Consider the following 14,854-nt stretch of genomic DNA (forward strand, 5'->3'; position numbering starts at 1 on the left):
GGCGGGGGGGCTGCCTGTGCTGGTGGGGGTCCCGCTGGAAAAGGAAAGGGTCTGAGGTGGAAGAGCAGGCTCAGAGTCAGTCTGCCCTGAAAGTCGATATGGGGGGCGCTAGGACCCTGAGGCAACAGTTGCTGCAGGGAGGCAGCATGGAGCAGCACAGAAGAGACAGGGACTCTCTGCTCCCGGGCCTGGGAAGGCAAGAGGGGGCTGGGGGACACTTGGGGGAGGCGCGGGCGGCAGGTGGGGCCGGGAACACCCGTCCCCAAACATTGGTGGAGCTGGGCTCCTGGGCTCTGAATATTGCTGGTGCCCAGGCACCATGAGGGAATATAACTCGTCGCCTATGAACATAGCGACTAGACACTTGCAGCTGGCCTGTGCAAGCCAACTCGAGTGTGTGCTATGAGGCTGTTTCATTGCTGTGTAGACTTCCAGGCTCTAGTTGGAGCCCGCGAGCCCGAGTTGGCTGGCCTTTGGGTGTCTCCTGTATATGATTTTGGACAAAGCTATCACAATGCAAACACATAAGGGAGTCACATTAAGGTTGTCCCTGCAATTTTAATTCTGCAATTACCTTACTTTTCAATGCTTGCCTTTGCAACTTAAGTTTCCTGAAACTAGTTTTTCAATATGCAAGTATAGTGTTATGAGTTGGATGAAATCTTTTTATGGGTTGAGTCAAAACCTCATAGAGACTGATATGTTTGTTGAAGGGTGAGTTCACACCTAACTGTAAGGATAAACCCTCACCTAGAACAAAAGGAGGGTGTGAACCCACCCAGGGGATTTTGCTGAGTATTGTTTTAGATAGGTAAGACAGGACAGACAAAAAACTGGGAAAGGCATAGAGCTTGTCTACATGGTTGGATAAACTGCACTTACAGGTGTGTGACTTTTAAAGTGCACTAACATGTTGTGCATTAATTGGTCCATGTAAACTCTGCTGGTGTTCCACAGTTCACTTTAACATAGTGCAGTACGACACTGAACACTGCAGTGTGCACCAGCAGTGTCTACATGGACCAACTGGCGCACAAACATGTTAGTGCATATTAACCCATAGGGAGACAAGTCCTCAGAGAGACAGCCTGAAGGAGCAGCTGAAAGCACAGCATCTGATCCTGGAAGAAACCAGGGAAGAGTTTTCTGGGTCAGACATGCAGTCTAGAAACGTGTTCTTGGGTTCTGAGAGCAAAAGAAGCAGTTTCCTGCTATTTGATTTCTTCTGTGTTCAGAGACAGAGGGCTTTGTACAGTCTTTGTAAATAAACAAAATTGCACGTAAATAAATATCTGACTATCACCAATTTCCCCTCCTAAGAGAGCAACCTACTAGACCACACTTTTTTGTTTAACTGCTCTGGTCAAAAGGGATAACAATAATTAGATCTATGAAAGACATGCTCTTTTTTGCTCCGGCACTCATTTCAACAAATTGGTAATTTTCAGGGGGTAGGAATTGAAGTTTCTCATAATCTGTGTGTATTGCTATTCCACACAAGAAAACTTCCCTACAGCAACATGTACAACTTTACAGTACAGATTTTCATACCTTGTAACGATGGTTCTTGTGAATGCTATTCTGGAAGCAGTCCATGCAGAGTACACAAGTTGGATCAATTGCACAGTCTCTGCAACAAAAATATTAACTTGGATACCATTCTAAAATAAAATAATGAAATATTCATATACTAGAACTGCTGCCATAATTAAACCTTTATGGCTGGTGCCAAACTCAATTTCAGGCATCAAATCACAGCTATTCCATGCTATTGATATAGGACAAAGGTAGGCAACCTATGGCACACGTGCCGAAGGTGGCACGCAAGCTGATTTTCAGTGGCACTCGCACTGCCCGGGTCCTGGCCACAAGTCCCGGGGGCTCTGCATTTTAATTTAATTTTAAATGAAGTTTCTTAAACATTTTAAAAACCTTATTTACTTTACATACAACAATAGTTTAGTTATATATTATACACTTATAGACAGATCTTCTAAAAACATTAAAATGTACGCCTGGCATGCGAAACCTTAAATCAGAGTGAATAAATGAAGACTCGGCACACCACTTCTGAAAGGTTGCTGACCCCTGATATAGGATAATGTTCCAACCCTTCCACATTAAGTTTGAACCATATTAACAGCGCTACTGTCCAAACATCCTTAAGCAGGGTTCTATTAAAACCAGTTTGATTACCATTTTCCAACAATAGTTGCTAGTACAGGTGCTCCCTTGCCTAGCATGGACAGGAATTTTAAAAAACAAGATGTTGGTTTGAGCATTGGCCTGTTAAACCCAGGGTTGTGAGTTCAATCCTTGAGGAGGCCATTTGGGGATTTGGGGATTGGTCCTGCTTTGAGCAGGGGGTTGGACTAGATGATCTCGAGGTCCCTTCCAACCCTAATAATCTATGATTCTATGTTAGAGACTACTCTTGGGTAGTTTATAATGTGGTTGCTGAATAGAGTTGTAATCATCTTAACAATGCAAGATGTTGATGCAAAACCTATGTTACACCTGTCTTAGGCTGTAAACATAAAAAAATTTCAAAACAGTTACAATTTATAATATGGAAAGGGTCCCTTTATAATAAAGAACATATGTGTAATTGTTAGTGTAGTTTTTAATGTTGCAAAGTCAAGCTTTCAAGTTAGGAAATGCCAAAATTAATGTTTCCAGTACAACCTGAATTCAGCCCCCTAGTATGTATACATTATGATACAGTCTTAAATTACATGAGCTCATACTATTTTTTTCCCATAGAACCTCTGCCTCATTCAGTGCACTGGATAGACCTGTTCTGGGAATGAATTGTTGTTGTGAAAAGAAGGCTGTCATCTGTAGGACCCTGCCTCATTTATGCAGAACTTGGGAGGTGTGTAGTGAATGAGGCAGGGGATTGCAGCAAGAGAAAAGATGGTCTCATGGTTCAGGCAAATGAATGCTGCCCTGGAGAACTAGATTCTGCCAGTACCATGGAGTTTCTATTGCTGGGAAAGTCACTTAAAACAAACTCTTCACAGCTGATCATTAATGGTGTGTTCCTCATTTTCTGGGTGCTTGACTTGAGACCCTGGGTCTAATTTGCAGAAATGCTGTGCACTCACTGATGCTACTGAAGTCAATGGGAGCTATGTTTTGAATATACAAAGTGCTTCATATTGCTAAGTACACTGAAAAGTCAGGTCATGGTGCCTCAAACTGGGCACCCAAGCTTAGTGGATACTTTTGACCTTAATATCTCCGTGTGTCAGCTCCTTATCCACAGAATGGACATATCATATCCTTACCTCACAAAGGTGTTGTGAAAACAAAATTAACATTTGTTAAGCACTCAGATACTACAGTGATGGCCATCACAGAAAAAGCCCATGAGGAAATTAATAGTCGTCTCTTCAGAGCAGGATTTTAATTATGTGCAGTAAATATGGCCTAGGGCCACACATTAAAACAAAGAGGATAAAACAAATGATTGAATAGATGCTCACCCTGCATACTGAATAAGGAAGATATGCAACTGTCCTTCTCATTTACTGAATGGTGAAGGGATCCAGTGGAGAAAATAGTATGTGATCATGTAACAAATGATATCATAATGCACACCCACAACCATAAAGGTTGTACAGACAACTTTAAATTCTGGCATTTCCTAATATTTGAGTGCTGGACTTTGCAATCTTAACATTATTTTAACATAGGAAATTACGCAAAAAAAGGCTAAGTTTTTAAACATGAGTTGGAACAAAACAAAAACAAACTGGCATTCTGTCATCTGGCATTACAATGACACCCACATGGGTCATCAGTAGGGTTGGAACCTTTAAGTCCACCATACAGACTTCTACTACTTAAGCTAAAGGAGTAATGGATACCAACAGCAGGTATCCTTTACGTGAACCAGCATTGGAGCGAGGGTGGGAAGAGACAATTTGCCACTGGGTTCACAGAGACTTGCTAACAGCAGAGGAATGGAGAAACTCTGGAATCGTGAGATCCATTCCAGGCTCTGAATGGGAGAGTTCTCTAGTGAGCACAGACTTTTCTGCCCTTTACCCCAAAACGTGATCATTTCTGCCCCATACTCTCCAACCTAACCCTATCCAGTCCTGTCTGTTCCCTACCCCTAGCTCCTGAACCCAGTCTCATTCTCCTCACCTAGGCAGTTCCAGTCTCCACTCCACAGGCTTCTCACCCCAGTACCAGTCGCTTTGCCCAGCAACTGGTAGCCTCAAACCTCTGGACTCCCTGTTGCAGTTTCTCATGCACACTCACAGTCCCTTCCCCAACAACAAGTCTCAATTCCCTCTCTCCTGGTTCCGCATCCAATTTCTGTCCCTCCTCCAATAGCTAGCAGTCCCCTTCACCACAATCTCCCATTCCCAGCCTCTACCTACCCCAATTCCCAGTTTCCCTCTCCTTCCAATCCCAGCCCCAGCCACCATTCTCTAGTTCCAGTCATCTTCCCTCCAGGCTCCTTGTCCCAATCTACTTTCCCTGACCCCCACCCGAGTTCAGCTCTTGACCCCTCTGCATTTGAATAAGAGAGCTTCCGCTTCCACTCTAGCTGCGCCCAGCAGAGCAGTTATTGAGATCACAGTAGAGACAGACTCCCTGCTCTCAATTACAGTCCCCAGCCTGACCTGCATCAGCCCAGAGCTACAACTGTAGGGAAAGTCCTGTCCTGTCCCAGGATGAGGCACATTCAGTTGCTCTGTTGGGATGGTCTGGTCACATGTAGGAGTGGTGAGGTGATGGATGGAGCGTGCTCAGAGCAGATGAAATGTTCAGGGAAATGTCAGGAAACCTTATAATAGGCAGTGCTCCTAGCCTCACCTATAATAATAGTTGGCTCATATAATGAAATAGTCATTGAATGGAAATTACTATAAACTAGTATATTTCACACTTTTCTATCTTAAAATTGATTCATCCCACATACCTAATTAGTCTAAATTAAACTTAACTGCTTTTTTGAAATAAAAAATCAGCAAATATAGCTACATTTTACTATTTCAATATTTGCAGCTTGCACAGTTTTGTTTTGTTTTTGTTTTGTTTTTTTAAAGACAGAGGGATGGGGATCTCCCCAGACTAATGCATTGTGGGAGTATGACAAAAGAAGAAGATAGGATAAGAGGATTGTAGATCAAACCATGGAGAAGTTGAAAGACTTCTTGTGCTTTGGGGACTGTGTCTTCTATACACCTACTGACAATTTGAAGTTAAGAAATGTGATATGAGTTGCAAACAAGCCAGTACCACACAGAGAAATAACTTCAATTTTTGCTTATCACATTAACTTAATCTGTGCTCAATTTAAAGTAGATCATGATAGCAAAGCAATTATCATAGCCACTTACCCAAGGATCCTAGCGGGATACATCTAGCAGCAAAAATAATTTTATAAAGTCTATTATTGCTGAGTTACCTCACTGGAAATATTCATGACGACTAGTGCCTTACCTGCAAGAATATGTTGTCTCCCCACTTTTAAATACCTTCCCGCAGAGTTGAGAAGCTCCGCACTGCCGTAGTTTCTCCAGGCAGACATCTGGGTCTTCCCTAAACAAGTACCACTCCAGAGGGTCAAATATTTTTATCTGGGCCATTTCTTCCTGCTTCTCCAGCAAGGGGTCCATTTCAGCAGAGTAGATGTTTGGCACATACTTTGCCAGTTTTTGTAAAAAGGCAGCCTGAAAGTCAACTCTCTCATCCCAGCACTGCAAGAAAATTAGAGTTGGGGTAATATGTCAGTGGAGAAATAAAATTAAGGAAATGAGGCTATCTAAGGAGAAACAATGATTGCTACAAAACCAGGGTCATTTTCCATTTCAACAATCTGAAGTTCTGTGCACCAGGAAAAATGTATATCCACATTTACAGGATAAATTAACAACAGAAAGTTTATATTTAGTTTTAGAACCTTTGAGGCTTTTAGTATTTTGCCCCAAAATATATTTCTGCTATTTGCTCTTATTCTAGCTTTTTAGACTCCTACAGGTGCTCTCCAACTGCTCGATTTCTTTTCTTCAATTCTGAACTTCATGCATTCTTTCATAGTGTTCCCACTCTTTAAAGTGGGAGGCATTTCTAGTGAATATAAGATAAAAAAATGTATCTAGGAGGTAGCTACACACATTTTTCCCATAAATACAAGTTATTTTCACAAATGATCCTCCCTCAATAAAATTTTCTCTAGGCCAGCAAGCAAAGTACAAGTCCATTGGAATTTGGAAAGGGTGGGAGTCTGACATGGAAGGAATAGATTGCTCAACTTGTTAGTGGACTCAACTAAAGAAAATCTGTCACAGGAAAGACAAAAAAACTTCACTTTTAACTTAAAGATAAAACCCAACAGCCATTGATGGACCTATCCTCCATGAATTTATCTAATTCTTTTTTTTAACTCTGTTATGGCTTTGACCTTCACAACATCCTCTGGCAAGGAGTTCCACAGGTTGATTGTGTGCTGTGTGAAGAAATACTTCATTTTATTTGTTTTAAACCTGCTACCTATTAATTTCATTTGGTGAACCCTAGCTTGTGTGTTATGAGAAGTAGTAAAAAACACCTCCTTATCTACTTTCTCCACACCAGTCATGATTTTATAGACCTCAATCATATCTCCCCTTAGCCGTCTCTTTTCCACATCTGCACACAGTATTCAAGATGTGGGCATACCATGGATTTATATAGAGGCAATAGGACAGAAAATATCATGTTATCTGTCCCTTTCATAATTATTCCCAGCAACTGAAGAAAAAAAAAATCAGATAAATCATGGGGCACCATATTGACACCTTCATGGTTCATAAACAGGGTTGGAACATTTAGATTCACCACACAGACTTCTACCACTTGAAGTAACAGAATAACTGGTAGCAGCAGTAGGTTGTCATCCTCTCAGTAGACCAGCATTAGAGGGGGAAGTGTCACACTTTGCCAGTGGATTTCACAGATACGTGCTGACAGCAACGGATTGTTGAGACTCTGGAATCTTGGGTTCCATTTCAGGCTTTGAAAGGGAATGTGCTGTGATGAGTACAGACTCGTCTATTTTCCCCCAAACTTTGATACTTTCTGCTCCTCTCCCCTCCAACTTGTCCTCGTCCGAGTCATATCTCTAGCCCATCCCTGGCTCCTTGTCCCAGTCCCATTCTCCTTGCATACCCACTCCCAGTTTCCATTCCTCACGCTTCTCGTCAGTCTCTTTGCCCAGCCAGTACTTGTCTCCTGCTCTGAGCTCACTGTCCCTTTTCCCAATCTCCCCCTGACTCGCAGTCTCTCCCCACACCCAGATCCAGTCTCCTTGCCCAGCCAGTCTCAGTGTCTTCCTCCGACCCCAAAACCTCGATCCCAATCTCTTTGCTCAACTCCTGGCTCCCAAGTCCTCAGCCAATGTGTCTCTCCATCCCCCACTGGTTTCTAGTCCCAGGCTCCCTCCCTGGACTTCTCATCCAATCTCAGTTTCCCCACTTCTGCCCCTGCCCTGGCTTCTTGTCTCATTCTCTTTGCCTAGCCACCCCCAGTTCTCTCAATCACACCCAAGCTCCTTGTCAGATTTGTCTCCAACTCCCAAGCCCCCAGCCCCAGTCTCACCTTGGCTACTTGTCCCTATTTACTCCTTTCCCTCCCCCTGGTCTGGCTTTTGGCCCCTCTGTATTCAAATCAGACTGTTTCCTTCTCTACTCAACGTGGGTGCCCACAGGGATTCACTGAGAAAACAGAAGAGACAGGCTATCTATTCCCATGCTCATCCACAACCTGGTCTTGAGCAGCTGGGAGCACCCATTACAATGTAGTCCTTCTGAGCCCCCATAGCCCTAAACTGGACCATGCTCAACCCCTTTGTGGGGATGGACCATGTACAGTCAGCTCAGTATTAAGAACTGTGAGGGGCTAGAGCATTCTCAGTGAGGACAGACTCTTGAGAGATTTTAGCTGTTAAGTTCTAGTAAGTCTTTATGCATGTGTAAACTGCAATTTTTTCAAAGGTTTGTAACGTGGCCAAAATTGGGCAAATATTCACAGGGATGGCAAAAGGCACAGCACAAAGTCTGCCGCTAGGCAAATGTCAAGTCCCTGCTCCAAAGCATGAGAGCATTAGAGCATTTCAAAGACAAGAATGTAACATAAACAAAACATTTTTCCCTAGCCTCCTTCTTGGAAACAGCTGAACTATTTTGAATGGAATTTTCCAAAAAATTCAACTTGAACCAGATACCACTGAGAATTTTTCAGCCCAAATGGTAAAAAATAACAAAGTTCTAAGCAACTGAGAACAGGATCTTATGAGAAATGTTGAGCAACCTTAATAATAGGCAATGCTATTAGACCCACCTATAATTAACATCAGACTATTAAACAACATAATTTCCATAAAGTGCCTCATCTTCTCAACATCAGTACACCTATGTCCTTGTCCACGCTGAGAACTTTAGGTGATCTCCCACCAATAGTGCTGGCAGTAGTGAAAGGTCTAATGTACACTGACCACCAGTGTTTTTACCACTGCATAGTCCAGGGGTCTTAAACTTAAATGACCACAAGGGCCATATGAGGTCTAGTGCATTGGCCCGAGGGCCGCATCACTGACACCCCCACCCTCACTGCCCCCAGCCCCGGCCGCACTCCACCCCTTCTATGAGGCCCTGCCCCACCTCTTCCCACCCCTTTCCTGCCCCTTTCCACCCCCTTCCCCAAAGTCCCCACCCCAACGCTGACCCTTCCCTGTCACCAGGGGGTGTAGGAGAGGTGCAGGGTGCGGCAGGCGCCTCAGGGCAGGGAGTTGGGGTGCAGGAAGGGTGCGAGGTGCGAGCTCCGGCCCAGCGCCACTTACCTAGAGCAGCTCCAGGGTGGCAGCGGTGCACATCGGGGCCAGGGCAGGCTCCTGGCCCCATCCTGCGCCGCTCCGCTCCAGGAAGCGGCCGGAACCACGGTGCCACTGGGGGGAAATCCCGCAGGCTGTAATTTGCCCACCCCTGGCCTAGAGGTAGGCCGGGGGGGGGGGCGGGCACAGGGAGCTTGGCGGGCCGCACAGAAGAGCCCCGTGGGCCACATGTGGCCCGTGTGTTTGAGACCCCTAGCATAGTCTAGCTCTGCAGTTAGATGACATAGTGGCAAACAAATCACTGGCCATCATTGTTCTCACCAGTAGAGTTTAAATTATGAGAGATTTCCCTTCAATTTTCATTGTACGCAATCACAGTCATAAGATCAAAGCTGTATTTTAAATGTAACAGGTATTCTGTAAGCTTTCTAGTGTTGCAGTTACTGAATCTGAAATCAAAGCAGACTGTAGTAGTGCAAATGTTGACTTTCAATTGATCTGATCTCTTCTCGCAGAGACCATGGAGTCCTGTTCCTGCTTCTAAGCACAAATCCTCTTGGCCTCCCTGTACTTTGTCAGAGATTCCAATCCCCTAACTTAGCATGTCCAGTTCCTGTGTTTTAGTAATGCAAATGAAGAAAATCAGAGTAGTAGCTGTAAGGAGTAGGGTGACCAGATAGCAACTGTGAAAAAATGGGAAAGGGGGTGGGGGTAATAGGCACGTATATAAGAAAAAGTCCCCAAAAATGGGACTGTCCCTTTAAAAACAGGATATCTGGTCACCCTAGTAAGGAGTCAGAAAAGAGAGACCTATTAGGTAATTCAATACCAGATCCCTGACAAGGCATGGGATCACTTCAGAACAGTTTACTGTTGTAGTGGGCACCATGAACTTGAAATCTAGACAAACAAGAAAACAAAAAAAAAGTAATAATGGAGTCTCAAAAACTTCAGCAGTTTCAAGTACTAAATTTTCCATGAGTTTCCCTACAGTTTACAATCACGTTTCCCTATATTTTAAAAATGTTCTCGCTCCTCTGTTGCTGTGAGAAAAACCCAAGCAGGGAAATGGACCAATTCTACAGGTAAGCAGTGAAACTGAAACTTTTTGTACACACAGTACTATCAAATGAATAAAGTGAAAGTATTATTTTTGCCTTCTAATCGTTCACAGAGAGTGTCTAAACTACAAAAAATGATCGATCTCAAAATGCATTAGCTACCCCAGTTTAACACAGTTTCAAACAACTTTGCATCTAGCATAAACAGCACAAGTTGTATTTAGATATCAGTGGTTAAGTGTACAGAAGAAACTGGAGTCTCTGGGGAGGATTATTATATGGCATTTATTGCCATATTTCCTGGCTTTTGTTAATGCTGCATCTACATCATCATTTTCTTTCTTTCCCTCCCCATTCGGTACTTCCCTCCTTCCAGCATCTGGATTTGGATTTTGGCTATTCCTCCTGAACCCCATGTGCTGCTTTGCAAATGACTAACTTTGGGATTTCTCATTGTGTAACTTTTGTCAAAAGAGCTCAGGCAGAATCCACAGTTTGTTTAGGGCATTTGGTCTGTTCGCTGTAATGAAGCATTAATCAGTCACTTTAGTGTCTCTTTAGAACAGATGTGGGCAAACTACGGCCCGCGGGCCACAGCTGGCCTGCGAGACTGTCCTGCCCAGCCCCTGAGCTCCCGGCCAGGGACCCTAGTCCCCAGCCCCTCCCCCACTGTCCCTCATCCCCTGCAGCCATGCCACTGTGCTCTGGCCCACCGCTCCTACTGGGCAGCATGGGGAGCGCAGCTGCCTCTGACTCGGTGTCACGGCTGCAAGCTCCTGCTCCTGGTAAGGGAGCAGGGGTTGGGTAAGGATGCGGAGAGTCCTGGGGGGCAGTCAAGGAGGAGAGGCAGTTGGATGAGGTGGAGGTTCTGGGGTGGTGGTCAGGGGATGGGGAACAGGGTGGGGGTGGAAGGAGGATTCCAGGAGGGCCTGTCAGGGGCAGGGATGTGGATAGGGGTCGGGAGGGCAGGCAATAACACCATGTCTATTATTTTTCTATTTCATATCCGATTCTGTGATTTGGGGGGCTGAGAGTTGAATGGTATCAGTCAGTTCAATCCTACTGCATTTTACCAATCATGTTAACACACTGCTTTTTCCTGCTGTTCTGTTCCCAACCCACATTAAAAAGAAACTCTTCTAAGGTTGAATTTTACTTTAGTGCACTAAACAGTTGTTTTGCTAGTTAAAGTAGAAACCAATGGAACATTGGAGCCCAGTCTATAGCTCAGAAGACCCTCAGCATTGGACACTGACTACCTTATTGCAGGGGTTCTGAATCTTTTTCTTTCTGAGCACCTCTTCCCCCCCCCCCCCACCCGCTATAAAAATTCTACAGCCCACAGGTACCACCACAACTGTTTTTCTGCATATCCAGTAGATTAAAAGCCAGGGACAGTGTTAGAGGGTAGCAAGCCTGGGGCCCCACACCACAGGGGGCCCTGCAAAGCTAAATTGCTTGGGCTTAGGCTTCAACCACAGGCAGCAGGGCCCAGGCTTTCTGCCCTGGGCCCCAGCAAATCTAACGCCGACCCTGCTCTCTAGTTTATTTTGGCAGACCCCCTGAAAGCTGCTTGCAGCCCCCCACAGGGCCCCAGACCCCTGGTTGAGAACTGCTGCCTTCTTGGGTAGTTCTAAATTCTACTTTAAAAATATAAGATAAATAGGTAATATAGTTACTTGATAAATGTGCAGCTCCCACTTTACTTTCCTATAACAGGACAATGTTGACTATTATGGTTTTAAAAGATTTCTCAAACTAGTGTTTTCAGGCAAGATTTTATGTTTAAGTTTTTGATTCAACACCGTTCCCTTTATTTTCATTTGAAGCCATCAGCTTTCCAGTGTCTGATGAAAGAAAATAAGTTCCAGTTCTATGGGCATATAGACACATACAAATAATAATAAAGCAACAATAAAGAATAAACGGCCCCTAAATGTACCTGCCCCAAAGAGTAAATTCCATATAGCAACCCAGAACTTAAATTGGTGAATATTTGTCCTCCTTCATTTTAAACCTAAATGTAGCTTCTTTGGTGCATGAAGTGTATTACCTCTGAAAAATAGGCCCCTCCCCTGACTTGAGCTGTGCAGATCTAGAAAGATGGGGGGGGGGAAGTGAAATCACAGAGCCTTTCAACAGATTATTCTCCAAGACAACCTTCAGATCAGAATGATGAGGTGGATTATTGAATTTTATCACTTTCAACAACTGACCATATAAAAATATTACTTTTCACTAGTGACCCAAATCTATGAAAGAGATCACCCTTTATTAAGCAACTGCTTGTTTTAACAGCCTGTGCCAAGATATTGCTGAGAGTAGACGACCACAACTCTGCCTTTATTGGTGCATCAGGGCCATTCTTGTCATGCCATTGACAGGCTGCTTAAAGCATATCGAGCAGCCTTTCTGGTATACAAACCCAGGGAAACTTGCATTTAAGCAAAATATCGCCATCATCCCTTATATCAAGCCCACGCAATAAAAACTTTATTCCGCCTGTCACTGAAGATCATCTCTACAAGCCAATCGATGGTCGCTGGTCACCTAACTCAGGCTTAGTAGTAACTACACAGCGCACGGGTGTCACCCTCGCATGGGACTATGCCACCGGGAAACAGCCACTGACCGCAGGGCAGACAATGGGGAAAAGGGGGGTAGGTGAGTCCACACTGAGCGGCACCTCCCCGCCCGGGGCGCTAACCCTCAGCGGATGGGGGCCCTCATCTCTCCTGAGGGGAGGCAACCAGGGCTTCCGCTGCTCCGCCAAGCGGGCAGGGGGTCGGGCTCCCATCCGCTGGAGGCTCCAACCTGTCCGCGCGGAGGTTACCAGGTCACCCCGGGAGGACCCACACGGCAGGAGTCTCACCATGGCCCGCTCCCGGGGCTGCACGAGGACCCCGCCGCTCGCCCCCGATCCGGCTCCTCCGCCGCCTCCATCCGCCATTTTGAGGGCAACTGACACCGCCGCCAAGGCAAGCCCCGCCCCGCCCCTTTGCCACCGAGCCGACCGGAAACAGGTTGCCGGGGCAGACGGGCCAAGCTGTAGCGTCCGAATCCGCCTCCCGACAGTGCGCGCACCTGGCGTCCACTGAGCATGTGCCAGCGATCTGCGCCTGCTCAGTCACACCTGCTGAAGCCGCTGCCCTTACTTGCTCTCAGATCCGATCCCATTTCCCGCTTCCTGGCCAGAGGAGGGGGAAGGGCGGGGGCAGCGCTTCATAGGGCTAGTGGTGGCGGAAGCGAACTTCGATAGGAGCAGCCAGCGGGGGTGGCTAGAATGGGGGTGGCGGGCAGACGGACGGTGCCTCTTCTCGACACCCCTTCGGCGGGGCTGTGGCACGAAAGGCTGCTCGTCTCTTCAGGGCTGGTCCATAGGAGGAAGCTGCACTGTGATGTTAAACCAGGGCAGAGCCCTGTATGGCCACTTGGATTTTGGTTTGCATTAAGTTGATTAACAATAAGCTGTTCTCAAACAGAAATAAGACTGTTTTTACAGAGGTTTGCATTGGTTTAACTAAGGGCTTGTCTACACTGGAAAGTTTTACCAGTCATACGGGTATAGTTAAACTGATACAGTTATATAACTCCCTGTTTGGAGTTTGGACACATATTCTGGAATAAGGCCAGGACTACACTACAGACTATAGAAGCAGCAAAGAATCCTGTGGCACCTTATAGACTAACAGATGTTTTGCAGCATGAGCTTTCGTGGGTGAATACCCACTTCTTCGGATGCAAGTAGAAGAAGTGGGTATCTTCTTGCATCCGAAGAAGTGGGTATTCACCCACGAAAGTTCATGCTGCAAAACGTCTGTTAGTCTATAAGGTGCCACAGGATTCTTTGCTGCTTCTACAGAACCAGACTAACACGGCTACCCCTCTGATACTTGACTACAGACTATGTTGCTCAGGGGTGTGAAAAATCCACATCCCTGTGGGCTTGTCTACACCATGCAGCTTTTAGCAACAAGGCAGTGTCGACTAAAAGTCAGGGTGTGTAAACGCTCTTTGTTGGCACTTTTGCTGACAAAATACTTCCAGCCCGGTGAGCGACATTAGATTTGTCAGCAGGAGAGAGCTCCTGCTGACAAAGCCACGTTCACACTGCCACTTGCATGGCAAAACTTTTGTCTTTGGCCGGGGGGGGGGGGGGGACTTTTTTAAGTACCTCTGAAAGACAAAAGTTTTGTTAACAACTTGGCAGCATAGACATACCCAGTGTAGACAATGCGATGTCAGTGGGAGAGCCTCTCCTGTCAAGGTAGCTACTGCTTCTCGTGGAGGTTGATTAACTACACCAGTGGGAGAAGCTCTCCCGTTGGCATAGGAGCATCTTCACTTAAGCGCTACAATGGTGCAACTGCATCGGTGCAGCTGCGTCTAGTCAGTGTTTTAAATGTAGACCTGCCCTTATTCTGGAATAAGAGTGTTCACACAGGGAGTCATACTGGTATAACATCAGCCATTTACATTCACATCTTATAAGTATAGTTTTCCTGTGTAGACAAACGCTTTATTGCTTTTCAACAGATTTAAATTAAACTGTTGCAAATTTCTCAAATAGACAATACCGGGGCAAAACCTGAAGAGAATGTCAAGGGATAAAGAAAGGAATTTCTCTAACCCAAGGGGTTACCACCTACTGAATTTCAAAGATCTGCTGCAAACAATGGAAGTGTTACAGCTTTTCCACAAAAGGTCAGAAGATTATTTTGTATAATTAAAAGTGTTAGACAACCTAAATTAAATTCCATAAAACTTCCTTAACATTTAGAACAGGAGTACTTGTGGCACCTTAGAGACTAACAAATTTATTTCAGCATAAGCTTTCGTGGGCTACAGACCACTTCTTCGGATGCATAGAATGGAACACACAGAAAGAAGATATTTATACATACAGAGAACATGAAAAGGTGGAAGTAGCCATGCCGAGTGTAAGAGCAGGGGCGGCTCTAGA

General features: G+C 45.3%; 1 protein-coding gene across 1 annotated transcript in view; it reads right to left on the reverse strand.

The window, feature by feature from the left end:
- The window catches only part of UBR1 (ubiquitin protein ligase E3 component n-recognin 1), a 142,820-nt gene extending 129,979 nt beyond the window's left edge, over positions 1-12,841 (reverse strand). Inside the window, exons 1-3 of the mRNA XM_039536388.1 lie at positions 12,764-12,841; positions 5,464-5,720; positions 1,552-1,630 (exon numbers count right to left, since the gene is read on the reverse strand). Coding sequence (XP_039392322.1) covers positions 1,552-1,630; positions 5,464-5,720; positions 12,764-12,841 — 414 coding nt within the window. The remainder of the gene's footprint in view (positions 1-1,551; positions 1,631-5,463; positions 5,721-12,763) is intronic.
- Positions 12,842-14,854: the final 2,013 nt, after the last annotated feature.

The sequence above is a fragment of the Mauremys reevesii genome, linkage group 4, assembly GCF_016161935.1.
Source record: "Mauremys reevesii isolate NIE-2019 linkage group 4, ASM1616193v1, whole genome shotgun sequence".
NCBI lineage: Eukaryota > Metazoa > Chordata > Testudines > Geoemydidae > Mauremys > Mauremys reevesii.